This window comes from Tachysurus vachellii, chromosome 10 (assembly GCF_030014155.1).
Source record: "Tachysurus vachellii isolate PV-2020 chromosome 10, HZAU_Pvac_v1, whole genome shotgun sequence".
Taxonomy (NCBI): domain Eukaryota; kingdom Metazoa; phylum Chordata; class Actinopteri; order Siluriformes; family Bagridae; genus Tachysurus; species Tachysurus vachellii.
In genome coordinates this window covers 8,861,191-8,887,929 of record NC_083469.1, presented here as the reverse complement: position 1 = coordinate 8,887,929, position 26,739 = coordinate 8,861,191, and the positions used below count along the sequence as shown (strand labels likewise).

General features: G+C 40.3%; 1 protein-coding gene across 5 annotated transcripts in view; it reads left to right on the top strand.

Moving 5' to 3' along the window:
- The window catches only part of daam2 (dishevelled associated activator of morphogenesis 2), a 103,400-nt gene that overhangs the window by 23,123 nt on the left and 53,538 nt on the right, over positions 1 to 26,739 (top strand). For 2 of the 5 annotated variants that reach the window (XM_060879245.1, XM_060879241.1), the window contains exons 2-3: positions 15,933 to 16,155; positions 20,730 to 20,819. In XM_060879245.1, the coding sequence (XP_060735228.1) occupies positions 15,988 to 16,155; positions 20,730 to 20,819 (258 nt within the window). In that variant the 5' untranslated portion in view covers positions 15,933 to 15,987. Of the gene's footprint in view, positions 1 to 3,063; positions 3,219 to 3,242; positions 3,376 to 15,932; positions 16,156 to 20,729; positions 20,820 to 26,739 lie in introns of those variants that run through there. The other 3 variants (XM_060879242.1, XM_060879243.1, XM_060879244.1) reach the window with 3 other exon arrangements.

Sequence of the window (26,739 nt, the reverse complement as noted above, 5' to 3'; positions counted from 1 at the left end):
CAAGCCTACTATTAAGCAAAGAAGCTCTGTCTCTTGTTGTATTTTATTGGGTTTGATCGCTGTAATTATTTTGGTAAGTGGTAAGAGTGGTAGAAAACATGCCCATGGCACGTTACCTGATTTTAATGTACACCGCTCATAAACCATTTTACTTTTGGGACTTCCAATTCAAATACTTGGTTTTAAATTCAGATTCCTTAAGGGTCCCTTGTGTAGGGTTCTTTGCTTCCTTTAAACCCTTTCTGAGAGGGAAAACCTTAGATTTCTAGTCTTCCAGAAACACTAGCAAATTATTTCATTTAGGATGGTACATGGAACTTTGTGTTTCAAATAACTTGTCAATATGACACATATGACACTGATCAAATGGAGGTTCATCATGGATTACTGATCAGGTAAATCAGCTAATCAGATTCCTTAAGTAGTGGTGATGGAGCATGGGTAAATTTAGCATTCATTGTTATCTAACGTTCCTTGTTTTTTGCGTTCTGCGTGTTTGTGTTGCTGGCTGCTCTACTGTAAGAGTACACTATAATCATCTCCAGTGTAGCACAAGTTCACCATGCTTGTTTGCACGTCTGTGACGAGCTCTGTTGCGTTGGACTGTGACCACTTCTGCTGCGGTCTCCCCACCTAGCATCTTGCATAACATCATGGTGTCGAAGATGACTGCGTCTGCCCTCTCATTTTCTTTCACTGGAAAGTGCATGCTATAATAACGATGGATCAAAACAAAACACACCCGTGTTGGGAGAGGACGGCTAGTGCCACACAAATAGATCTGAGCAGAATGGAATTTCTCTCCTCATTAGGGTTATATTATATTGGAAGCCATTTTTCTGTCCTTAGAAATTAAATATTGTTATTTACAAAACAAGGCAGTAAGAGACAGAAAAGGAAGAGACTAGAAACTGAAATAATATCCGAGTCGCTAGAGATAATAAAGAATGCATTTAGGAATTGTATGTAGCACCATTTCAAAGGAGACAAGGCCATGAACGTTCATCAATGTAATTGGATTTTTTTGTATATTCATGTTTTTGTTATAAAGAACAGTGAATAAATCGTTCTCTCCAGCTATATAAGTAAAAATGCATTCGTTTCTTGCCATGACAGAGTAACTAATTTGTCCAAGCGAGAGTCAGCACCTATATGGGTGGCTCTATTGATCTGGATCGATACTACATGCCATAGGGACCAAAGCTGAAACATTAGCATAATTTAAAAGGTCAAAATGTAAGTAGTTTCGATGCTGACCAAAGTATTTAAGCATCCATTTCAAGTGTTGAATTATTACGTGTCACCTGTGCTGTGCTACGATGTTTTAATATTTCTAAAAAATATATAATACAAATATTTAAAAAAAATATGAAATTTTTTACAATACAAACACTAAATACAAATACACTGGGTATGCACTAATCATCGAAATTTTAATATCTCTGTAGAAAGAGAGCTATTGAGTAGAACATTAACAAAACTGCACACTTTTCCTTTAAGATGTACAAAAATGTTCATTTAATAGATACATTTATATAATTCAAGTATATGAAATTCATATTATCAGCTTTTATTTAAGCTGCGTAAACATAAGGTAACTGCGGTTTCGTGTCAATATTGCTAACTAAACCTGCACAATACATGACACGACCAGTGTTGTGCTAGTTACTAAGAAATAGTAACTAGTTACAGTTACTAGTTACTTCATTCAATAAGTAACTCAATTACTTTGTTGATTACTTACACCAAAAAGTAACGCTTTACTGTTAAAAGTAACTTTGTAGTTACTTTTTTTAAAGAAATAATGAGCATATTTCCACTTTGAGAAACTCGTCTTGCTCTCGCCTTGACTCACCATTACTGCCGCACATACTCGAATAAACGGAAACACGCCCACAGTGCGGCGTCTTCGTGTTTACAGTGGTTGGCATCCACCAATCCTACAATGCGTCGCTGCTGTAAACAGGTTAGGCTGTAGGTTACGCTTCAGCCAAAATGAATTAAAAAAGTTCAACGGACAAACGCACCATATGGTAACGGTAACGGAGTTACTTTATTTAAAAAGTAATGCGTTAGAGTGTTAGTTACTGTCAAAAGTAACTGCGTTACAGTTTTTTACAGTTACAGTAACTGCGTTACCTGATTTACTGATTTCAACCTTAGCGTACAATGTTAAAAAGCTCTGACTTTGAACCAAACCTGCTGTGTGTCATGGAAGGTTAGAGGTCACTTAAGACAAGCCAGCTGCTTTTCTCCCTTAGATTAGGAGAAGATGATTTTTCAGCCCCTACTTTAACCTGAGCTGCACTTTCCTGAGAGTCAGAAAAACTGACTTTTTTTTTTTTGTTTTTGGCAAAGTGTAAAAGAAATCGTCCAATAATTGGCAGGTGTAAAACCCCATTCTCCACCACACTGCACGATGTTAGAATTTGTGTTAATACTTTCAACATGAGTAGCAAAGATATTCACAAAGGGAGTCTTGAATTACTGACAGCATCTCTCTTTGACTTCCCAGACCTCTGATTTATAGTGATAAGGTAATTGCCATGGTCCTTGAGGAGATGATGTGGCGACACTTATCTGATTTCTATCCTAATGCACGTGTAGACAAATAGCGTAGACGTGACATCTCCAGAACAGCTTTGTTTTGTCACTCGTCTGATGTGCTCGTCACTCGTCGACGTTTCCTGAATTCTCCGGTCCGCTATTTGCTTAGTCATTTAATTGTGCCAAGCTGAGTCTGGATTTAAGCATGCATTTGTGGATGTGTCTGTGTGTATGTCTAAGGAACGTACGGCACAGGAAAGGAGTTCCTCTGGGTGTTCCATGATCCCCAAGCCCACTTCCGCTATCGAGCTGGGCTGGGGAATGTGCTTGCTGAGGATTAGTGATGGTTATGGGAGGAGTGGGGTTAGTGGGAAGTGCAAACTGTGAAAGGGTCACTTCCTTTCATCCTGCTCACTTCCCATAGTGTCTAATAAACACATGCATGCTGTTACAGTATATGCTGAGGTCAGTATACAAAAGAGGATGGGACAGAGAGAGAAGGCACAAAAGCCAGAGAGGGAGAGAGGGAGGCAAGGATAAAAAGTAGAAGGAGGGAGTAATGTCAACAGCTACAGTGCCTGTAATGCAGGCTTTGGCGCAGTAGTCCACAGAGAAGTGGCAGGCTCAGGCTGGATCCGGAATATCATTTCAAGTACTTTCGATATTCAGAGGTAAGGTGGATCTTGACAAAAGGAAGGATTCAGTCAAGTAGGAGCAGTGCTGTACTTTCAAACGAACTTTTATAAACGAACGTTTTGTGTTGCTTCGGGTATATACAGTATGAAGGTTGCAAGATGAAAGATCTTCAGGACTTACTTTCTGAAAGGGGTGAGTACACATTCTGCAATCCGATCACACTGTTGATGTCCGTGGTTTGCCGTGCCTGAAAGAAGATCCAGAGTGGGCAGTTTAGAACAGGATCCAGATGCATTTGCAGCACGCAAAGCTTTAAATAGAACGAATGCCACTGTTTAAAGTCCAGGCTGCCAAAGAGGACTTCTTCCAAATAAAATGAGCTTTTCAAAAGCTTTCCCGCTGGAACGTTTCAAATATGAATGTATAAACCTGCTTTCGCAGTAGATGAACGACTACGGTTGAGACACATCTGTCTCAGTTCTGTTGTTGCAAATGGGATGAAATGTAAATCTCCTAGGGTTGCTGTATTCTGTATCGGGACATAAAGATCCTGTTCCTTAGAGTGTCTAGATTTAATTGAAATATTCCACAGAGTATACAGAACTGAGTGGCCTGAGCTCAACTGCATGTAAGAGACTGCCTTTGGAAATTATTTTGTCTGGAGGAGTTGATTAACTGACACATGGAAGCTGCTGATCACAATTGTTGGTCTCTTAGGAAGTGTGGCTCAGACAGCGGTCTGTGGTACAATCATGCAACATCGCTATCCAAATGGGAATTGTGGGATTCTAGTTGGAACTGGGGAGAATTAAAGGATGCTTGGTGATGACTCTGGGAATGGGCTTATTTTAAATTGGCATGTGCCTTTAAATGCCAGGCAATGCTCCAGGGACCATTGTAATTCAGCTGATCTACATTCCCCAGCCTAATATCTTTTCTTGTCAAGTCAAGAAGCTTTTATTGTCATTTCAACCATATATAGCTGATGCAGTAAGTACACAGTGAAATGAGACAACGTTTCTCCAGGACCATGGTGCTACATAGAACAAAGACAGAGCTAAGGACTTAAGTAAGTTAGTCCTAGCCACATAAAGTGCATCTGTGCAACCTGGTGCAAACAGTCACTCTTCCAAAAAGCCTAGTGCCTTCAACTCAGGCTCTGCACTCCACTAGCCTCTGTACCACATTGGACCCCACAAGAGAGCATAAACTCAGGGTCAGTGTTTCACCGGCCTTGATCCTTTCCTTTACAACACTTCCAGAGATCATAAAATATATACCCAGGGCTTAAACTTTACCCCTCCCTGACCCAGTGACACCTCTACAGATTCCTAAAGCTTTAACCTCAAGACTCTGATTTTCATTTTGAAACGAAAAAGCTTGTCATGGCAGACCAGCCTACTTTTATTTAGGTAGTGGAAGCTTAAATATAAAGCTTAATATCTAGATATAACTCCACCAACCATTGATTTTCTCATTAAAACTATGAAGCCCATCATGGCAGATCTTCATCTTTGGGCAGTGATAGCTCAAGCTTGATGCTTTTACAGATGCACTGAGAAAAGATGGGAAGTTGGTGAAGAACATCAATTAGCACTCTTAAAGAAGACCTGAATTTTTATAAGCAGCACAGTATAATTTCTATCGATGGATATTTATATGCTTTGTTGACTATGGATTAAGTAATATTAGGCTACTGCTTGATATGTGTGTGGAGGTACAGAGTTTGGCCAGTCCGGTCCTAAAATATTACAGGAAATGCTCAAGGGTTGAAATACTGTGATATTAAAGCTGATGTCATTTGGAAGTCCCCAGACGACTATAGAAAAAGGAAGTCATTGTGCCACTGGCACATACTAGAGGCTTATAATATATAAGCTTATAATTGTGTCATACAGTTTGACAAAAGAGCTTTGCTTCGCTGTATTTTGAAGGCAGTCTCGGCTAGAGGTAGTCTCGGCTACAAGGCATGGTGTAAATGCTTGATGCGCACATTCCAGCCATTATGAACAGCCCTGCAGACCTCTGTTCTTCAGCAGGCAGCTGTTAACCTCTCACCTTATAGGAACATGACACAGCTTAGTAATATATGATGCTAAAATGCCAAGGCCACCTTTTGCCTGGGATTATCTGACTAAGGCAAATAGCGGAAGTCCTTGGTGACCAGCCAGAAGTGAAGGTTTGTGCCATCCTGCCAGTGAGCTGACATAACATACGCCTGGAAGCACTAGAAAGAGGAGACGACGGGATGTGATGCTATTGCCTCAAGACACATTGGAAAATTTCAACAATTGAGCAGCTGTTATATTTTTAGTTAAAACATGGTCTTGGTCTTGGTTTAAGGTTGGGAGGTCACTGAGGATTAAAGTCCATAGTTAGTTTGGTTAAGCACAAGTACAGAATAGTAACATAAAGTGAATATTTTGGCTAACAGCATGTCACTTCTAGCTAGCCGTATGACTGTGCTTTAACATTTACATAGACCTCAAAATCAAAACAAAGAAAAGAAAGCGATTTTCTACCCCCACGAATGAGATGCTTGATAACGGATCTGATATCCGATAGAGTGTGATGTGAGCCATCAGGTTCCACAAGAGCCATGATGAAACATTGGCATGTACAATGGAAGGCACGCGGAATGTAGACGCTAGCATAAATAGCATCCATTTCATTTTTACCCCACACTATTTGCAGGTTCTCACAGCAACAGATGGATTTGCCAGCTGAAAAGTAGGTCAGTAGTACTACATTTTTAACTCTGATCCCACATACTTGAAACTGCATCTCTAAATGGATGTGTGGTAATCTACCATTTATTCCATGGGCTTCTTGATTTTAATTATCTCCGAACCACCACTTATGTGAAAGGGCTAACGGCGGTATCAGAGACTTGTAAGTCTTTAGTAATATGGAAGATTCTGTAGAATGTCTGTTAAGAAAGCAAACCCAGGAGGTACCCATCATACTGGATGTTCATTTAAAAATTAAGGATGTTCATTTTTCTTCAAAACAAAATCACAAACTACATCTTAAAACAAGAATTTCAGCTAAAATGTCTTTTAATTTGGTTAGGTTTTTGTCATGTTATGTTCACTCACTCACTCACTCATTTTCTACCGCTTATCCGAACTACCTCGGGTCACGGGGAGCCTGTGCCTATCTCAGGCGTCATCGGGCATCAAGGCAGGATACACCCTGGACGGAGTGCCAACCCATCGCAGGGCACACACACACACACTCTCATTCACTCACACAATCGCACACTACGGACATTTTTCCAGAGATGCCAATCAACCTACCATGCATGTCTTTGGACCGGGGGAGGAAACCGGAGTACCCGGAGGAAACCCCCGAGGCACGGGGAGAACATGCAAACTCCACACACACAAGGCGGAGGCGGGAATCGAACCCCCAACCCTGGAGGTGTGAGGTGAACGTGCTAACCACAAAGCCACCGTGCCCTCCCGTCATGTTATGCTAGTTTTAATAAAATGTCTTGTATAAACCACAAGCTTCCAAACGGTGAGAACGTCAACCACTTTGCTGTCAGTAATATTGTCTGTTAATTGTCTGTCAAAAATAGAGGTAGTTTCTGTTTCTGGATGTTTCTGGATTTGAAATTTCAAAACAGTGATCTTCAAAATTGCTGACTACACCTTTAAATAAAAAGTTCTCTCCACAGATTGTTCATTGTACAGCTGAGGTAAATTAAAGTATTTTTAGACAGTTCATCCCTCCCATCTATGAAACTTGAATTGCTTTTTCATAAGCCTATGAAAAAAAAATCACAATATTATATATTTGATTTGTTTTTACTGCAAGGATTCCTGTTAAAGCAAATCAGAAGAACGCATTTAGGGGGATTTTTTTTTTCCCTCTCCAAAATTTTGGATTGCATGCAGGATGAAATTGAGTTCTGGGCTCCACAGCAGATGTGGACATGGTTTTAATCTTTAGTAGACAATGAGCGAATGAAACGGCTTTTACCGAGATGCCTTGTGAATCCCCACTTTCCCCAGATTTAACTGAAATATTTACGCTTCCAGAGCAAAAAAAAACATTTAATGTAGCCCACAAGTCCTATAAGCTGTTTGTTAGGAATGAAGCCTAGAGCGAGCAGACGAAATGTGGCAAGATGATGTGGGACACAAAGCCTCTGATATGCAGATAGTTTGCCGCAGACATGTAAAATAGATCTCTGATGCACTATTAGATGAAGTAATTCACTTGGCTCCTGCGTGCATGGCTTCAAAATACGGGTTCGTCTGTAGTGAAATTTCCGCAGACTAAATCCTGACCTGCCTGCCTTCACAAAAGTGTTGGCTGATCCAGAAGACCTTTTGGCACAGGGTTATATGCTGAAAAAAACTAAAATGTTCTCCTATCCAAGGCTTTCCTCCTTTTCAGGCCAGATCTTTATCTGACGAAGGGATGAAGAGGAAATCATTTAGAGGGGCTGGAAAGGCTGAGGAGACGGACTGGGGGGAAAAAAAGGAAGGATGGCTGGGTTTGTCATTCCTAACAATCTTGCTCATCGTCTTTAGCGCACGTAGGCACAGTAGGGTGTGTATGTAAAATTACACAAGTTTGAAGAACACATCTTGTTTAGATTTTAGGATACCACCCGGACAGTTTGTCCCTGTGCCCCATCAAGAGTCGGAGGACTTTTTTGGAACTGGCATCTCCGAATGCTTTTTTGTTTTGTGTGTCTTTTGTGTCATCCCACATGAGCATTCCCGTGTTACACAAGCCTACACTCTATGCTAAAAGCAAACAGAGCTTGCTTTCAAACGACGAGTGCAACGGTGGAATGTGTCCCCTTGTAAATGCGCCATGAAATTATCCTAGGCTCTCTATTACACGGTTAGTGATGGTTATTTCTCAGTTCAGACTTTAACTCAGCTCCCATTCCTGTGTTCACGGGAAAAACACACGGAGCAGAAATGAGTTAGGAATGTGAGTACGCTCCGAGTTTCTGTTTTTATGTGTGTGAATCGGGTTGAAGGGAGAAATTGACGAGGTCTCCAGTGAGCCATTACGCCAACACGCTTATGTATTATCTTTGTTTCTATATTAGGGCTAAGTGTGCGTGAGTACATATTGTTTAGACAGCACATGTGTTTGTGTTCATCCTTTCCATTCTCTTTCACAAAAAATACACAGATTATGCAATATTCAATTATTTTTTTTTTTTTTTATATCCACAACTGAAACCATGAAGAAAAACATTGTATTCAAGTCTGGTCTGCAAACCCTGTTGTGATTTTTGTATAATGGTGAACAAATAATAAAAAAATAAAAGCTTTTATTATGGTAAAGTTTTTTGAATGGAGATTTATGGATGGAGTCTCCAGCAGAGATGGGGGACTCGAGTCATATGACTTGACTCGAGTCAGACTTAAGTCGCAAATTTGAGACTTGAGACTTGCTTGACAAATATTAAAAAAAGACTCGACTTGACTTTGACTTGACATTCATGACTTGAGACTTACTTGTGACTTGCACATGTGTGACTTACTCCCACCTCTGGTCTCCAGTGTCATTGCTTTGTAACACTAAACTAGATTTTGATCATGGGAGTCTTCACGAAAGAGGACTTTATTTTTCTGTATTATTATTATTATTATTATTATTATTATTATTAATAATAATAATAATAATAATAATAATAATAATATGGGGGCACGGTGGCTTAGTGGTTAGCATCACACCTCCAGGGTTGGGGGTTCGATTCCCGCCTCCGCCTTGTGTGTGTGGAGTTTGCATGTTCTCCCTGTGCCTCAGGGGTTTCCTCCAGGTACTCCGGTTTCCTCCCCCGGTCCAAAGACATGCATGGTAGGTTGATTGGCATCTCTGGAAAATTGTCCGTAGTGTGTGATTGTGTGAGTGAATGAGAGTGTGTGTGTGTGTGTGCCCTGCGATGGGTTGGCACTCCGTCTAGGGTGTATCCTGCCTTGATGCCCGATGACGCCTGAGATAGGCACAGGCTCGCCGTGACCCGAGGTAGTTCGGATAAGCGGTAGAAGATGAATTAATAATAATAATAATAATAATAATAATAATAATAAATGCTATATTGTAAGCGATAACAGGACGTAACATGTTCTGTAATCACAAACTGAACTGAAATTTATTATTAATAAATAAAATCTGTATTCTGCAAATTTCATTGGTATAATGATTAGAATAAAACACTTTGGGCTGTGCAGTTATAGAATATGAATGAACTTGGGGGCAGAGTTACAGTAACTGATTTGTTTCAGGCTGCATCACATCACATTCAACTCAGTTTGGTTCGGTTATATTTGTATAGCGCTTTTAACAAAGAACATCAATGTCTCAAAGCAATATATAAAAATATTGTCCCTAATGAGCAAAGCAGAGCTGATGGTGGCAAGAAAAAAAACCATGACATGAGGAAGAACCCTTAAAGAACACCAGACTCATCCTCATCTGATGCCAGTGCGGTTTTTAAATAATTCCCCTTCTATAACTTTATATAACTTATAAATATGGGCATCAGAGCTGGTTCTGAATTGAATGATGGACACTCATATTCATATCACATACTTCAGTGTTTTATTCATTATTAATGGTTTACCATTTAAATTCAGCCATGAATGAGAACCTCTGTCATGTTGTGAGCGCTGTGTAGTGTGTAGGACCCCCAGTTGCGACTGGGCTACGGCTGAATCCTGATGATGAGAGAGAGATAAAGCATGCTTTGAGACCTGTAGGACACGGTGGGCAGCAGTTTGGTCATGCTGCCATGGAGGAGGTGTGTGAGGCATCACTGTATTCATCTGCTGGGATGCAAGACTGACATACCGTATACATTAATGTTTGTGTGTATCTGTTTATTCCTTGGACACAATTCTTTGTGTTTAAAAAAAAAAATGATTCAGTAATTCATGCAATTATTTATTGTGAAAGCATGTTATAAATGGGGCAGAAGACCTTTTAATAAAATATTAAATACTGTTCTACCGAATAATGTTACTAAGCTGACCGGTGATTGACGTGCACCACGTTCTTGCACCAGCGAGACTTTTCATTTCCTATCTCAGATATATTTCTCCAAATACCGTTTATTTCTATCTCCAAGGACTGAGGTTCATCATTTGTGAGAAATAATATACAGAAGATTCACTTCTGACAGCAGGGAAATACTAGTGATTGGAGCCAGAAGGTGAGGAATCGCTTCATATACAGAAATGGTGTAGCACTTTTACATTAGGACCAGCTGTTTGTGATAGATTAGAGACGGCGAGCCAGACTTCATATGGGTTTACTGTATATAGATGGCCGTGTAGCGTAGAAAGGATTTCTCTGTGAACAAAAGGTGTGTGTCTGTATGTTATTGTAAAAGAGGGAAATCTAAATGGATGGAGAACCAGAACAGATGAATGCATGACCAGAATTGTTTGTTTTTGAATACTGTATCACTGCACAGATCTTAGCAGCTATGAACAAGGAGGAGTGATAAAATTGCTGGATGAAATTAAAGAACCGTGTGTATTTGTGGAGGTTACGGATATGCGACACTGACGCACTCTTTTTCTCTTTCCTTCTCTTCTCCTCCACTGACCTACATCTAACATGCTTGTAGGTTGAAGTGATGAGGCAGAATAAGAATGAAAGCATTTTTTTCCCCTCTGTCTGTCTGTGTTCTTTCTGAAACGCTGCTCTACGGAGCGTGCACGGTAGACGTACTTTGCCTCGAGGCCTGTGTGAGACCGTACTACCGACCTGTATTCTGTAAGCTTCTTATACACCAGTGCATCCAAAAATGTCCCTATGCTAGTTCATTTCCTTTTCACCTTTCAGTGCTGATGCCATGCCGTTACGGATATTTCACCTCTAATTAGAGATTAATTTTCCTCTCCTTATCTATGCAGAGGACACATTTCGTTATTGCTGGCCGTGAAGGACGCATTTATTTGCTGTACAGTGCATCTTCAGAAGCTTAGAACTGCTTAGACTATACAGTATGTGTGTGTGGTGTCCCGTCCAGAGTGTATATCTTCCTCATGCCCAGATTTCTTGGGGTATCCTTCAGTTCCAGTGCAACACAGACCAGGGATAAAGCAGTTACTTGAAATAAATGAATGAAGAACTATAAAATTTAAGTGGTCCAGCCTTGAAGAGACATTTCTTTCCTTTCTGACTGACTGACGTTCTGATTCCCATCGTTGAAACATACTGTACATGTCAGAGTGCTGCTTGGGACCACCGTACACCGGGTAGTAGAATACACTTAAAGATGGGGTTTACGATGTTTGAGAAATGCTTCAGAAAACTGAGTCGGGCCGACAAACAAAACAAACGTGTAGCCAATGAGCAGAAAGGGGCGGGTCTTGTCAATATGTGGCGAAGAGAGTGTTCATGTGCGCATGTCAGACATTAGCCGAAAGCGATTTAAACATTGACATGGCGGATAAAAACGGAAGGCAAAAAAGGCTTAATATAAGGCAAGAAGCAGGACCCGTGTTATTATAGGATCAGCTTTCCAGCGCTGGAGAGAACTGAACGTCTTCCGAGTGAAACTGAGCTAAACCTTTCACGGTACAACACACAGTACTACAAAAACACATTTGTATTAGCATAGTATTACTCATTGAGTTCATTTATTGATAAAAATATCCCCTCGGCCAGCTGCCCCAGCAGGTTCCGCCATAATAGTTGCCTGGGTTGCGTATCTATGTGTGGGCGGAGCTATCAAAACAGGGGTGACACCCATTTGGGTTAGGGGCGTGTTTGTTTTGGTGATTTCAAATGTCAACATTGGCCCCACCTTTAAGAGCTGGTGAGCAGTTCATAAATTGACTGAGAATGTTAACAGGAACTCTGTTGCCATGTGAGTTCCATCTAACCGTGTAATTATTTGCACTTCCATTCCATAAATTGGACAATTATTGGCAGTAGATTGCGGAAGATAGAGACGAACATTTGTGACTTGACGGAAAATACGGCTTTGATGCTTCAAGTTATCATTTTTTGTTCTGCTTGCTAAGTTGGTGTAAATGACTTCTTATGTCTTATATTGATGTCTAAACGAAAAAAATCTGCTCACATACAGTATGAACTTCTCCAGTCACGGTTCACGGAGCAGAAAAAACGCCTTATTGAAAAAAAATCTTCAGAGATTTTCTGCGAATAGACCAGTGAAGAATCTCCACTTGCCACTTGTTCTCTCTTCACTGTTGAGAGAGTTAGAGAGATGAAGAGCAGAGTCAAGGAGAAGAAGAGAAGTAGAGAGTCGGAAAGAAATTGGTCAAATTAGACAGACAGTGTTAATTCAATAGGAAGGTCGTTAGTAAAATTTGGTAAGCCATGAGGAAGAACTGCTGATGACGATATACACGAGAGTCAAATACTTACACCTCCATTAGTCAGGTTATTCTAATGAATGCCTGTTTGAGCTAAGAACTTTCTCCAATCGCTTCCAAAGCAAAAGTCTTCTTTCTCTCACAGTAGAAGACTAAAGGTCCAAGGAAATGTGTTTACTCTCTAGCAACATTGGACCATCTGGAAGTATAGTTAGTGTAACCCAATTTAGAGTTCTTGCCATTTTTGGCTTTTGTCTGGTGCCTTAGCTTTTATTGTGGTTAAGGCTCTGAGCCATTGGTCCTAAGGTTGTGAGTTCAGATCTCATGACTGCCAAAAGCTCTTGAGCAAAGGTCTAAAAGTCCAGAATGACAACGGAATACCTGTTGCTCTGAAGCAACACTGAGTTTTACAGATAGGACAGGACAAGAGCTTCTGATTTTGGAGTAGCACCATAATTTCCCCCCACCCTCCTGCCTTACACGGATTTACCCCACAAAATGGCAAACACCATAATCCTGCTTTAGGTGTTCTTTCTCACCTGCCCTTTTAAATGGATATGGGAATAAGGGAAATCTTCTTATCCGTTTCCTCCGTAGTCCCTACTGTACCATTACAGCTAAGTCAGACAGGATGGGCAATCAGTGTACTGTCGTTTACAATAAAAAATCTTGCTCTCTCTCTCTCTTCTTTCCTGTAGTGTGTCTTACTTTGCATTCGTACTCGTGTTTGTATATACGAGTGAACGATATCTTGGCCTACTTTTTTTGCGCCGTGTTGTCCGAAAGCCAGGTCGCATGTCTAAGTGTAAGCTTATTTTCAGTGCGTGTGTGAGTCTTTCTGGGAGAGTGAGTGTGTGAGTGAGTGAGTGTGTGTGTGTGTTGAGTGTCAGTTGAACTGGGTTGCAAACTGTAATCTTGTATGGAGGTCATGTGGAAAGATGGATTGCTTCTTATCAGGTGAGTGTGAAGAGGCATGCAACAAACGGAAGCATACATTCACTCTGGAGTAGCCAAGGAGAAAGAAACAACAAATAATGTTCAATGTCATGTATGTTGAGGTTGATTTTATTTTTTTTATTATTATTATTATTATTCATTTTTTTAGGAAAATATGAATATGGGAGAAGGTTATATTTACCTCACAAAAGGATGCAGACAACAAACCATAAAAGCCATGATGAGACAAAACTGAATGATTATTTGACTAAATATTGATGGAACAACATACGAGAATTATTATTATGTTAATCACACATTCAGTACTGACATATAGCAGCTCCAGATCTGCCATGGACATGGCAGTGTGTTTCCATGGAAACAACAGACAAGGCTGACCTCTTACTCATACATGTAAAACTGCCATCTTTTGCCAGTTCTGTCCAACATGCATTTACCAGTTAAATCTTCCTGCAGTCTGAATTAAACGTCTTTTCTCTGATTTGATTTTCAAGCCCGTAACCTGTACTGCGTTCTGTTTTCCTATAAAGATTTTACATCAGTGTTTAATCATTGAGGTCAGAGATGGCAGTATTGAGATGGCTCTTGGTCACGTTATGAGACGGCATGTGTGATTAGCTTGACTTCTCAGATGTTTGCTTCTATGTGGGAGAGCAAACAGAATGAATAGTAAGAAACCGTGAAAGTAAGCCATGGTGGTTAACTGTGATGATGGTGGATTTAGTAATGTGTGGAACTGTATAGTGAACCTTTTCGAGACAAACTCCTCCTCGATTCTTTCCATCAGCAACTGACCTCATCAACAATATGCAGGACCCAGTTTTTTTTTATTCTACTCGGACATTATCGCACAAACGGACGAACCCCTTTTGCGTTACGCCTCAGACAGCCATACCGCACCTGCACCTTGCCCTACCTTCCTACCTCAGTCTACATGCCTTGCACCGGTCCACTGATGTACAATTAACATACAGTTAATGTTTCCATCAGAACTGAATATAGCATTTGTAATTTACGTCTCGCTTAAAATTGTTTAGGTTTCTAAAATTCTTTGTTTATTCTATGCATCAAGGCAAATTCCTTGTACATGTAAAACCAATAGTACTTGGCAATAAAGTTGATTCTGATTGTAAAATGCTTCACTGTATGCTTCATATCTGGCAGTATATCTGTAATAGGATGTTTTGTCCGTGCAAGCAACAAAAACAGGAAACCATCGTTTTCTATCACCTCACGTTCCCCTCTCACACATTTGCACTGAACAGGGGGACCCTCATAAAGAATTTACCACTAAACTATTCTTAGAAAAAGCAGTAAATATCCATTTGCTGTAGGGAAAATGGTGTATGGACAGCTGGCTTCAGTGAACACTTAAATTTAGGAGCAATTAGAATGAGGTTTTTATTTATTTTATTTTTTTTTTTAGAGATGAGCAGATGTGAAGATTTGGCAGAACCTATAATTGGAATAATAGTTAACATGGTTAAAATGGTGTTTTCCATTTTTTGTGTAGTTGTACAGGTTTATGTATGAGGGGAGCTGCTATATGATATGATATTCAGTCCTCTCTTGAAGAAAATGTTTTCAAGCCCTGATTGAAGTGGATGCATTTGAGAGAGCAGGCATCTCCTCGAAAACACTGAGCTATTTTCCTCCCCTTATTATTCTGGTTCTGGTGAGTGTGAGAGAGCGTGCTGGGTACGGCCGGCTTTTCGCTCCCCTCCCTTCATTCTGTGCTACAACAGAAAGGTCTTTGTGCCATCCAACCTTATGCCAGCACACGTAAACCGGTGCCAGGCTGCTCCCATCTCTGTGCCCACACAACCTCCAAAATGGTTGAGCAGAAATGAATACTTTTTTCTATTCGAGGTTTAACATCCTCCACTACACACATCTGAACGATTGAAGCTAAATGGCTGTTTCCAACTTCAACCTGCTTTTTCTCTCTCGCTGTCATTCTGGGGTTTTGCAGTTAGGATGAACTTCCCAAAAGTAATATAGTTTCAGGATCTTGTTAACTTTTGGAAAGCGTGTTTAAAGTAAAGCCATATCCAGCATTTAACAATTTTGTTAAACCCTCGTGCGTCCATGCTTTTGTGAAACCAGACCCCGGACCTGTGGGCCTGGAAGGCAAAGCTTCCACGGTCAGTGACTGCAGACATTTATGTGTTTATAAGACGTACACAAATGCACGATCGTTGTAACACTACGACTCCAAAATTGGGGTCAGTAATCCTCGGTGGGACCTTCTCTGCATGTCAGCACCATTTCTGTGGTCAATATACTGTAATAAAACTTTTGCTTCAAAATTCATCTAACAAGACCTTGTCAGATATGGAGGTCTATCCAGGGCCTGTTCGGCTTTTCACTGAGAGGTTTCTAGCAGTTATGATGTGGTTTGTTTTGCTTTATCCTGGCATCTGTTCTGATCGTGCACTTTTTCTCTTTTTTTTTTTTTTTCAGACCATGCAGACTAGATAGCAGACTTGGCTTGTTTGGCCCATCCAGCGCGGAGAGGATGCCTCCCCGGAAGCGCACGCGGCCCGGCCTGGGCCTTCTGTGCTGCTTTGTCAGCAGCGAACCCCCAGAGATTAACCTGAAGGACAGTGTTCCCTTGCAGCTGCTCGAGTTCAGCGCCCCCATGCCCTTGGAGGAGGAACTGAACGCCCGCTTTTCTGAACTGGTGGTAAGTGGTCAATCTCCTCCCTAACCAAAAATCATTCTCTATCACCTCCTACTCAGTCAGATGTGTTTTATATAGGGCAATGATTCAGTTAGGACGAATTTGCATCCTGGTTTCAGTTTAAAAATATGCACTTGTTTGTTTATACACACGCTAATTGAAGTCAATTGGTGTTGCACATGTGATGGTCCAAAAATTGTGTTTCTAGCCAGCACTGATAATCATACACACGCATATTAATTTCATAGGGACCTTGTGAGCACCTTCAAGCCTGAAAGCGACAATCCGTGTTAAAGCATCTTTAAATTCTGGTTTAATCATGGCGTAGGGTTTGAAGCTCGACTTATCTGTAATTACACGGCTGACCTTGTTGATCAAGTCTGCAAGTGCACAAACATCTGCTTATGCTGCCTTACAGTTCCTGGCTGCCTTAGAACAACAGCATGTTCCTAGACATTTAAGTAGCATTAGGAGAGGGGTGCATTGTTTAGACAGGAGCTCAACATGCTGTGTTTCAGCAAAGAGCATAGACGTGCTCATTGGTAAGCATCAAATCAAGTGTGCTGGACATATGGGAGTGCTTAGACCCAAGCACGGCAGCCTCATTCTTGACAAAATGAAACGACTCGCAGTTTAGTTATGGTAAATATCTGGACTTGGCTGAAGGCAGACACGGCAGATGGGTGAAGGCTTCGGGAATGTGGAAGAAAAGCTGTTTTTGTTGTGGCCATGAAAAGCCACATTTAACTTCTATATAGCTTGGTTGTGGCACATGCAAAGCTATACTTTGTGCACAGCATGAAGAAAAGACAAATACAAAGTGACAGGTCAGCATCTGAAGGGATGTATGGAGACTAAATATGAATCTTATTCTTGTTATAATAAAGATAACTTTACGTGATGTCGGATATCTAAACCTAGGGCAGATCTGCGCTGTGCAGACATTAACAATTGTGCCATTTCTTCCATTTGGCTACAGAATCAAATTTACCAGGCCCTTATTTCTGCTTTAAAACCAACATCCATGCACAGTAAGGCTGACCTTAATGAGCCCATGCTGACTGGTTCAGACCTTTAAAGCAGAGACCACATCACAAACTCTAGTGGATCCGTTCAGTCGAAAAAAGGCTTAGAGCAGTGCAGAGTGCACACGCTGTGCTGTAATGCATCATGGGTACTGGAGCTCTGCAATAACCACAGTCATTAGATTTGAGATTTTGCACAGATTTGTGACTCTGAAACAAGTGGGAGTTTATCACACGTATACGAGTAGTGGAATATATAAATGTTGTTTATCTGGTGAATTGATTGAAAGCAGTGATATTTTATTGCACAACTGGATTGCGTACATTCAGATCTTTTTGAAGTGTGTTCCTTGTAAACTGATGGAAGTTTACAATCGTGTGTGAAACTCGCCTGGGTTTAAAATCATGCAGCTTCTTTCCTGTAGCTAGGAAAGAAGGGATATGAGGATATGAGTGATAATCTATATAATCTATACTCTCTCTCTCGCTCTCGCTCTCGCTCTCTCTCTCTCTCTCTCTCTCTCTCTCTCTCTCTCTCTCTCTCCTCATATCCCTGCTTTCCTGAATATAATATATATAAGCTGCATGATTTTAAACCCAGGCGAGTTTCACACACGATTGTAAACTTCCATCAGTTTACAAGGAACACACTTCAAAAAGATCTGAATGTACGCAATCCAGTTGTGCAATAAAATATCACTGCTTTCAATCAATTCACCAGATAAACAACATTTATATTTTAATAATTTGATAATCAATAATCTCTCTCTCGGCGTCTCTTCTCTCTCTCTTTTTATTTATATATATATATATATATATATATATATATATATATATATATATATATATATATATATATATATATATATATATATATACACACACACACTTTTATTTATATATATATATATATATATATATATATATATATATATATATATAGAATATATAGCCACAGTATGCATGATGTAGAATATTCCAGCTGTGGATCAGGGTTATTTAAGTTCACGTGGACTGGGAGCTTTGGTTAAATTGAGACAGTAAAATGTGAATGTTAAAGAGCTCAACGGGAATAGATGAGAGGCAAGTGTACATGTGGCAGCCATGTGTTTGTAGCTCATCTTACCCCAAAAAAAAGCCCCGACCTCAACACTGTCTCCGGGAGAAATGTTATCTGGGGGGAAAAAACAGGAGGAAAACAACTTGAGATAAAATTAGATATTGCAGTCTTGAACACCTCATGAAATAGTGCAGACGGAGAGAAATCTTACGACGCTTAAATAAACGCTAAATAGTGTTTAGTGAATCATTCTATAGCATGTGAGAATGATGGACCCAGGCGTTTGGGTTGGAACATGCAGGAAGTGGACTGTTGATATTATTTGAGCAACACTAAGCTAACATCTGGCCCACAGAGGACGTATGAGTGTTTAATTCCCACTGTATTTGTCTCTCTTATGCCTCGTTCTGTCTGTCTCTCAGTATGTAGGATGATATTAATCCTGTTACACGAGGCGTAGTTTTTTCCCCCTTGCTGTTTACACTTACTATTTCTGTTCCATGTTGTGCTAGGCAAACAGATTTGCCTAGATTGCACATCTGGTGTTATATAGCTATACTTGGGCTTTTCTAGTATGAACAAAAATAGAAAATTGTTATTAAACACATTGGAATTGCAATAAACCTTAAACCTAAAACGTGATTTACTTACCATGTGTGACAGTTGTATATGAGCTTGTGTTAATAAGGACATCATTTCTAGATCATTCCAATTCCACAGTATATAGAGATGAGTAACAAATATTTTATTCTGCCCTAAACTGGATGATTACTACCCATGAGTCATGCTAATACAACTCATAAAGCATGGTAAACTAGACAAGCCGCAAGCTACAGACTGAGATTCGGATCATTGCTTTGTGGCAAAAATGTAGGCAACTGGGCAGTATGAGTCAGAGCTACTTATTAAGGCCCAGACATTGTCGCTTACTGGGTTGAAGATGGAGGGTGGAGGTCCATGGGATCAATCTCACCCTTTTCCCTTTAGCTGAAAGCTCTGGGTGGGAGCTTGTTTCCTGTATGCTCTGCCATATCCATGTCCTCATCAAACCCCAGCTTTGCCCACATACCGTGATTCAGCAACTGCAGCTGGAGCAGCAGGAACAGCAACAGAGGAAGTGATGACTAGAGAACCCGAGCCAAACCCAAGTCACTGACCCGTAACAGGCCAAACTGCGTCTGTTAAGCAGTGGGTTTGGACAAGGTACCATGTCAATTTAGTTCTCAGCCTTCTTATTGATGAGGGTATGACTCTCTCTCACCGCACCAGAAGAAACTGCTTTCTTTCACATGTTAAGTGCTTGTACAAATCTCTGTCCCTGTCTTTTTGGCCAGCGGATTGCTATTGGGCTCTACAGTTTCCTGTTGGTCCCCTCAGGGCCTCATATGACTTCCTTCCATCTTGATAGTCTCGGAACAGTTTGTGAATCCTCTTTCCTGTCCATTTTTTACAATTAAAAAAAATATATATACATGTCGACAAAGGCAAACCTTCATTTCTTTTCTATCTTCAAACTTCACAAATCATAAAGATTGATCCATAACCTATAATTCACTCTTTAAGCTCTGTGTTTTTGGATGCACCTGAAATTCTGACATTTTATATAATAAAATTTATGCTGTGATATAATCAAAAGATAACAATATGAAAGTTGTATGGAAAGTGTATTTTATTTTCGTGCCAATATGGTGAATCGGTCTCGGTTTATATGAATGTTAATGTGAATTCCACTGAATTTGGAGTCCACTTGGGGGGATCGTGTAACCCGCTTATTGCTCTGGGATGTAGGTAAGATTTGATTTATAGATTTATGGGAATTGAAATGAACTGATCTTTCTTATGGAGGTCCGTTAATTACGTAAACGTAAATACAGATAAAGGAAACGGAGGCCTTGTTCTAAATCGACAGATTGAATGATTTGGATAGGAAGCGCACTACTATATTTTTTTTGTGGATAGATGTGTGGATTAGGACAAAAAAGTTTTAGCGAGAACTCTGATACGACTCCCGTATTGTGTGACGCATGCACTGATTTATGACATGCTGACAGCCTCTGGGGGTTTTCATTGTTTAATTTTTTTAGTTTTAGGCCACACCCACTTTTGCTTTAAATCTGGATGTAGTTGCACGTAGATATATTTGGACTAAACTAAACACATATAGCCCATATAAATAAACACAGACACGAGTAGTGGCATATTTGTAACACCGTTAATATAGTAAACGCACTTTAACAGGCGTTTTCTACTGATTTGTTTTGATTTAAATACTGTAAGTATGTTTCGAGTAACCATGCTATAGCTTTAATCTGTAGCAGTATGCAGATGATGAATATACCTCTCATGCCTAGATGTTATTCTTTATGAATTTATACAGTGCTAGAATTAATTAGTCTGAGCCTGAGCCTGTTTTTCCTCCTGTACAATATCCTGTGTTCATACTTTGAGTGTTTCATTAACGGCTCAATTACACACTTTTCTTTCCCCGGCAGGATGAACTGGATCTCACCGACAAAAACAGAGAGGCCATGTTTGCCCTGCCTGCTGAGAAGAAATGGCAGATCTACTGCAGCAAGAAGAAGGTTAGTGTTTTACTCCAAAGATAGGGGGTGAAGCAGGATGATAACTCGCTTTCAGACTGAGAACTGCTGTCAAACTTTTTCTGACGATTGCTCCTTCTAAAACCGCAAGCTGTCTACCATACTCATCACACTTATCTCCTCCCTTCCGCTGCCGAACAGGGCCGATGCTTTACTTTGCGGTCAGCCACTTTCAGGATATTACTCTTTCTCTCTCTCTCTCTCTCTCTCTCGCTCTCTCTCTCTCTCTCTCTCTCTCTCTCTCTCTCTCTGTCTGATTACAGCGAGATGGCTGTGGCAGCCAGCGAAAGCCTTACCGGATCTCACATTAAACAAATGCACATGGCTGTCCTCTGGATCGTGTATTGGTAATTGCTATTCCTTTGGCGGAGCCAAAAGAAACCAGTGAACTTTCTGCAGCTCTGGTTTGGCATCCTGCATATTTTTAGACCTTGACAGTCATTTCATCGTTGAAACCTACAGCACACACACTCTGATGTGCGAGGCTGACCTTCTTGCAGCCTGTTACAGCCTCTGGTCAGGATGGCTGTGTTGGTATTGGAGACAGGGTGGGGTGGTGTGCAGTTTTGTAAGTGTGTGGTTTGGAGCTGAAAAGGGGTTCCTGCCATGCCTGCTGGAACCAAGTCATCTGCAGCCAATGTTCTCTCTCTCTGACAGTTTAAAAAAAAAAGGCTGACAGGTCTCTCATCAGTGTAAAACGCTCGAAAGAAAGAACCAGAACCAGACGAAGGTTTGCTCGGAAAATCTTGTTAAAGAAAACAAAAAGCTTATTCACGTTGGCCTCGGTGGAGAAGGACTTGCGTGAATCCCACACATGCCAGATTAAAATGCAGCACAATGTATACAAAGCTTCAGATTCTGTGCCTAAAGAAAGTTACTGGAAAGTGGTTCAACAGACAAAGACATTTAAAGTCCTTGTTCTGTGCTACAGAGTCATGTATAGCTAGGATATTCCCATATTACACTGGTTCAGACACATACTACGTTTTGTAATATTCCAGACACCAGGCTGTTTTGTTTGACTCTCTGAACGTTAGGTTATGCTGATGCGACTGGCGTAAAATACTGGCAGCGGTAAAAGTTCTGTGCTAACAACCAGCAGCGCCTCAATGGTTGAAGGCTTGGACTATTCAGGTTGTGAGTTAATTTCCCAAACTACAAAGCTGCCAGTGCCTAGTTACTAAGCATGACTCTAAACCTTTAACTGTATCCCATTTCACTTTGCTTTGAGTTAAAACCTCAGGTTAACCTGTATCTAAAATTAAGCAAGACTGGAAGGTTTATATATACACAGGTATAGATCACAAAGCATTGCCAGACCCAAGAGCAGGTATGTGGCTCTGGCTATCCTGGGAATCAAACTCATAACCTTCCAGTCTTGCTTAATGAAAAAAGGCAACTCCGCTCTTCATCAGATATATATATATATAAAAGGAATAAAACAGGACTGGCTATGCTGCTGTGTCAAAATAATCAATGGTGTCAATAAATCAATAAATAATGGTGTGATGCAGCCTGATGAAGAGCGGAGTTGCCTTTTTCATCTGGAGGTTTTAGTAATAATTTTATTCATTAAAAAATAGCACAGTGGAATCCATTTTTTTGCATATCCCAACTGAGGAGGTTGGGGTCAGAGCGCATGGGAGCTATGATACAATGCCGCTGGAGCAGGGAGGATTAAGGGCCTTGCTAAATTTCCCAACAGTGGCAGCTTGGCAGTGCTGGGGCTCGAACCCTGACCTTCTGATCAACAACCCAGAGCCGTAAAAATTATGCATGTATCATATGCTTTTTTATTTTCTTGAAAAGACCAAAACAGCTCTTCCACATGTCTGAAAACTCAAATTACAGTGACGGACACTAGAGGCTCCTTTCAAATCTCAGCTTTCTGACCAATCAGAATCAAATATTCAGCTGCACCGTGGCATAAATACGTATATAGAGAGTGAGTGAGGTAGACCGGCATCATTCTTATCAAATGCTTATTTGGTGCCTCTGTTACCAGACTCAGGCTGTCGGTTTTTAAATATTTTGGCCACCTTCCAAAAACTCCATTTCTTCCCCGTGGTCACTTATCCATGGAAACTATATAATCAAGTCCAGACTATAAATCCACATTTTCTACAGAAGATTATTCTGTAATGGCATAAAGGCACTCAAAGCACCGTCGTCAGACGACACGCACTGACACTATAACAACTCCATAACAGAGTGACCTTAATAGCCTTCATAAACACCCTCGTCCACGTTCCAGCACCGTCAAACAGATGTTGTGTAACAGAGCTGGCTGCATGCGCTTGTTTGCGTGCTTGCGGTCGAGACCTTGTTGTAAATGGTTCATGCACTTTTTGGTTTTCGGTGGTAATGCATTCTGAGCGACTTGATTGCCTGGATTGAAATAACTAGAGGCACACAGTCACTCTTTGTATTTGCTTGCAGGTCTTGAACCTGCTTTTTATTTGGATTGGACATTTGGCTGTTAGAATGTCATTATAAAATATGCTGTAAAGTAAATTGAGAGTTCTTTCTGAGATGTATTATTTCTCTTGGGATCATATATTTCTTGCTATTTTGTCAGCTCCAGGTTAACAAGGAAGTAGAAAATGAATGGAAACATCTCTTTTTGTCTTGTAATCGTGACCCTTTCTGAAGAAGTTGGGGTTTTTTTTCCCACCGATCTAAGAATTTCTGGCTAGAGTCCCGTAGAAGTAGTGAGTTGTTTTGATGAAACGGGATAAACAGGGTAAAAACCGTTTGGGCTCTTGTTAGGAATGTTGCAGTTTAGTCCAAATTTCTATTGACATGTAACATTTAAAGTAATTACCTCTTCTATAACTAGCACACTTAACTCCTTAATAGTTTAAAAATTAGTGTTGTGATGGCAGTTTGGCAAAGACAACAGGTCCCCTAACTTCATGATCAAGGCGGCCTAAAGATCTGGATAAGGCACTGCATTGTGCTCCGAGCTGGATTCCTGTAGCTGAAATCAGATCTCTGAATTGGATTGCAGGATAAAGCAGGGCCAATCCTGCTGAGATGTTGGATTCTGGCAAGATGGTTGTCTGACCTCAAAAACATGGTTGATTACTGCTCTGGCACAGAAAGAGACAAAAATCTGTACTCTAATATGATTTAAGCAAGAAGATTCTGCAAAGCAAGGCTGTTCCTGAAGGAAATAACCAGCTTCTTGTTAGCCTGTGGGATGTTCAGAGTAATTTATTGTTATATATCTTAATATTGAGCTTGAAAGCATGTTGCTTCTCAGATAACAAGCCAAAAAAAGGATAGCGAAGCTGAAATGAATATGAAGGTTTAAAGTAGAGATGTATCTGATTATGGGTGGATTATTCGGAATGAACAGACCATCTTAAAAAAAAAAAAAAAAAAGAAGTCGCACAAGCAAGTGGATTTTACTTCTAAGCAGCCAGATGTGAAGTTTGGGAAACGAATAAAGACAGTTTTTGGACACGAGGCCCTGTGCGATGCATAGTACCTCATTTTTTTATTGTTTATTTTTAAAGAGTTTTGGAAATAGAACCCATTTAAAACAAGGAAAAACAAAGCAAAAATGCCCTGCATGCATCTCTAGATGAATCCAATGGGTTTCTTGTGTTCGGTGCTGTGAAACATTTCCGTTTAGAAATTCTGGAGCTCTCAAATTTCAGGCATCGTTGTTTATTTTTGTCATTACAGTGAGACAGCAACCTATCCTCCAGGCTTCTCTAATTATTAGACCGTCTTTAAGACAAGATAAGATATTCTTTTATTCGTCCCACAATGGGGAAATTTCTCTGTTACAGCAGCAAAAAATATCTATAAAGAATAAAGACATAATATAATATACAGTATATACAAAAACAAAAATGTATAAAAAGAGTAGTAGTTACACTGAAAGACGTATTGCACACAGGTAATATTGCACATATTTAAAAATTTGTTATTGCACATGTTTAAAATGCTTTGTTATTGTTTATTATTGCAGTGAAACAGCAATAACCGTGTGTAATTATGGTGACTGGTTCACTGGGAGAAGCTTTGAATGTAAAGTCTAATAGCAGCAGAGAGAAAAGAGCGTCTGTATCGCTCCTTCAGACACTTAGGACGTAACAGTCTGTCACTGAAGGAGCTACTCAGAGCTGAAACTGTTTCATACAGGGGGTGAAAGTCGTTCTCCAGCAATGATGATAGTTTTGCTACCATCCTCCTTTCTCCCACCTCCTGTACAGTGTCCAGAGGAATCCCCAGGACTGAGCTGGCCTTCCTGATCAGCTTGTCCAGTCTCTTCCTTTCTGCAGTAGAGATGCTGCTACACCAGCATACAGCACCATAGAATATTCTCTATAGGAATTTATACTAAAGGATATGTACAAAGTCTGTATTTTCTTACACATCTTACTCTATGCATGCATGAAGAAGCATAACGTTTAAAGCTTTTCTTCAACCCCCTAGAAAGAGCTTCTTATATTAAGTGGGTTTGTTTAGCCATTCCACCGTATAGCTTGTGTACATTGGCCTGAAATGTCATTTCTCCTGGACGCAACAGTACTCAAGAAGACATAACGTACAGTATGAGACGAGTCCAGGGAAAAAAAAATAGACAAAACAGAAAAATGCAATAAATACACAGGATATGGGCTCTAAGCTCACTACATCCAGTGAATGAACTAGAGACTCAAGATCAATGTTCCAGTATGAGTAAGTATGAATTAGAGAGATGAACCGTCAGACACAGAAATCACAGACTAGTCGAACACTGCCTCTGTACATTTCTGTCTCTTAGCTATTTTCCTTTACATTTTCCACTGTTCCCTGGTGGAAATGTGATAGGGCTTATATTTAATTCTAAAAAGAAACAGAATGGTAAATAAAAAGAAAGTTTTTGTGGGTTAGACAATAGCACTTTTGACTTAACTCCAAATACAGAAACGGAGATTTGTATCACTAAACAGATACAGATAAAGAGAACGGCTTTCCATACTTGGCAAATAAGAAATTAAGAAAACGTTCCCCCGGGTCATTTTGAACCCTACGAAAACAGAATTAAGGTTTTTTTTTATTGCTTTGCTCATTTGCTAACTATTAATCCTGGATATTCAGAATCTGACTACATGTGTTTTAATACTACATTCCTAAACCCTGGGTCAACAACCAATGACTGGATAAAATACAGCATGTGACACTTTTTAAATAACGCTTTTACTCACACTTTTGCATCAGTGAGTAATTTTTGCCAAACATTGCAACTACTGTGTATACGACACGCAGGGTTTCTGTAACTGTTCCAATCATGTGATATGAGGCAGTTTCTAGGCATCTAGTTGTAATATTGTAACACAGCGTCGTTTCGCATTGTACGTGTTTGACAACGTAACGCAGGATTAACCCTGCAGAAGCACTACTTACTATGCTTTAGAGCAGAGTTTCATAACCCATGGGTAAGCAGAGGTGCTTCTAAATTACCCAGCATTAAAATTTGGGTTTAGAATGACGATAACCCTGGGTTCAGCTCAGTCTGAAAAGACTGATAGTGTTGTTTGAACCACTAGCAAAGAAGTAGAGAAGAAAGACCGACCCCACAATGTTAAACCACTAGCCATGTAGAGCTCTGCAGCTTAAGCGCTTATATTTTTGCTCACTTATACATTCTGGTGTACCACAATCCAGGTTGTAAGAACATTAAATACCTGGCTGAAATCTGCCAAAGAAAATATTTGGATGTCTCCTGTGTCTGTATTTTTAACCCGTCACCACTCAAGTTAAAATAACGAGGAACTTCATTCATTCATTCATCTTCTACCGCTTATCCGAACTACCTCGGGTCACGGGGAGCCTGTGCCTATCTCAGGCGTCATCGGGCATCAAGGCAGGATACACCCTGGACGGAGTGCCAACCCATCGCAGG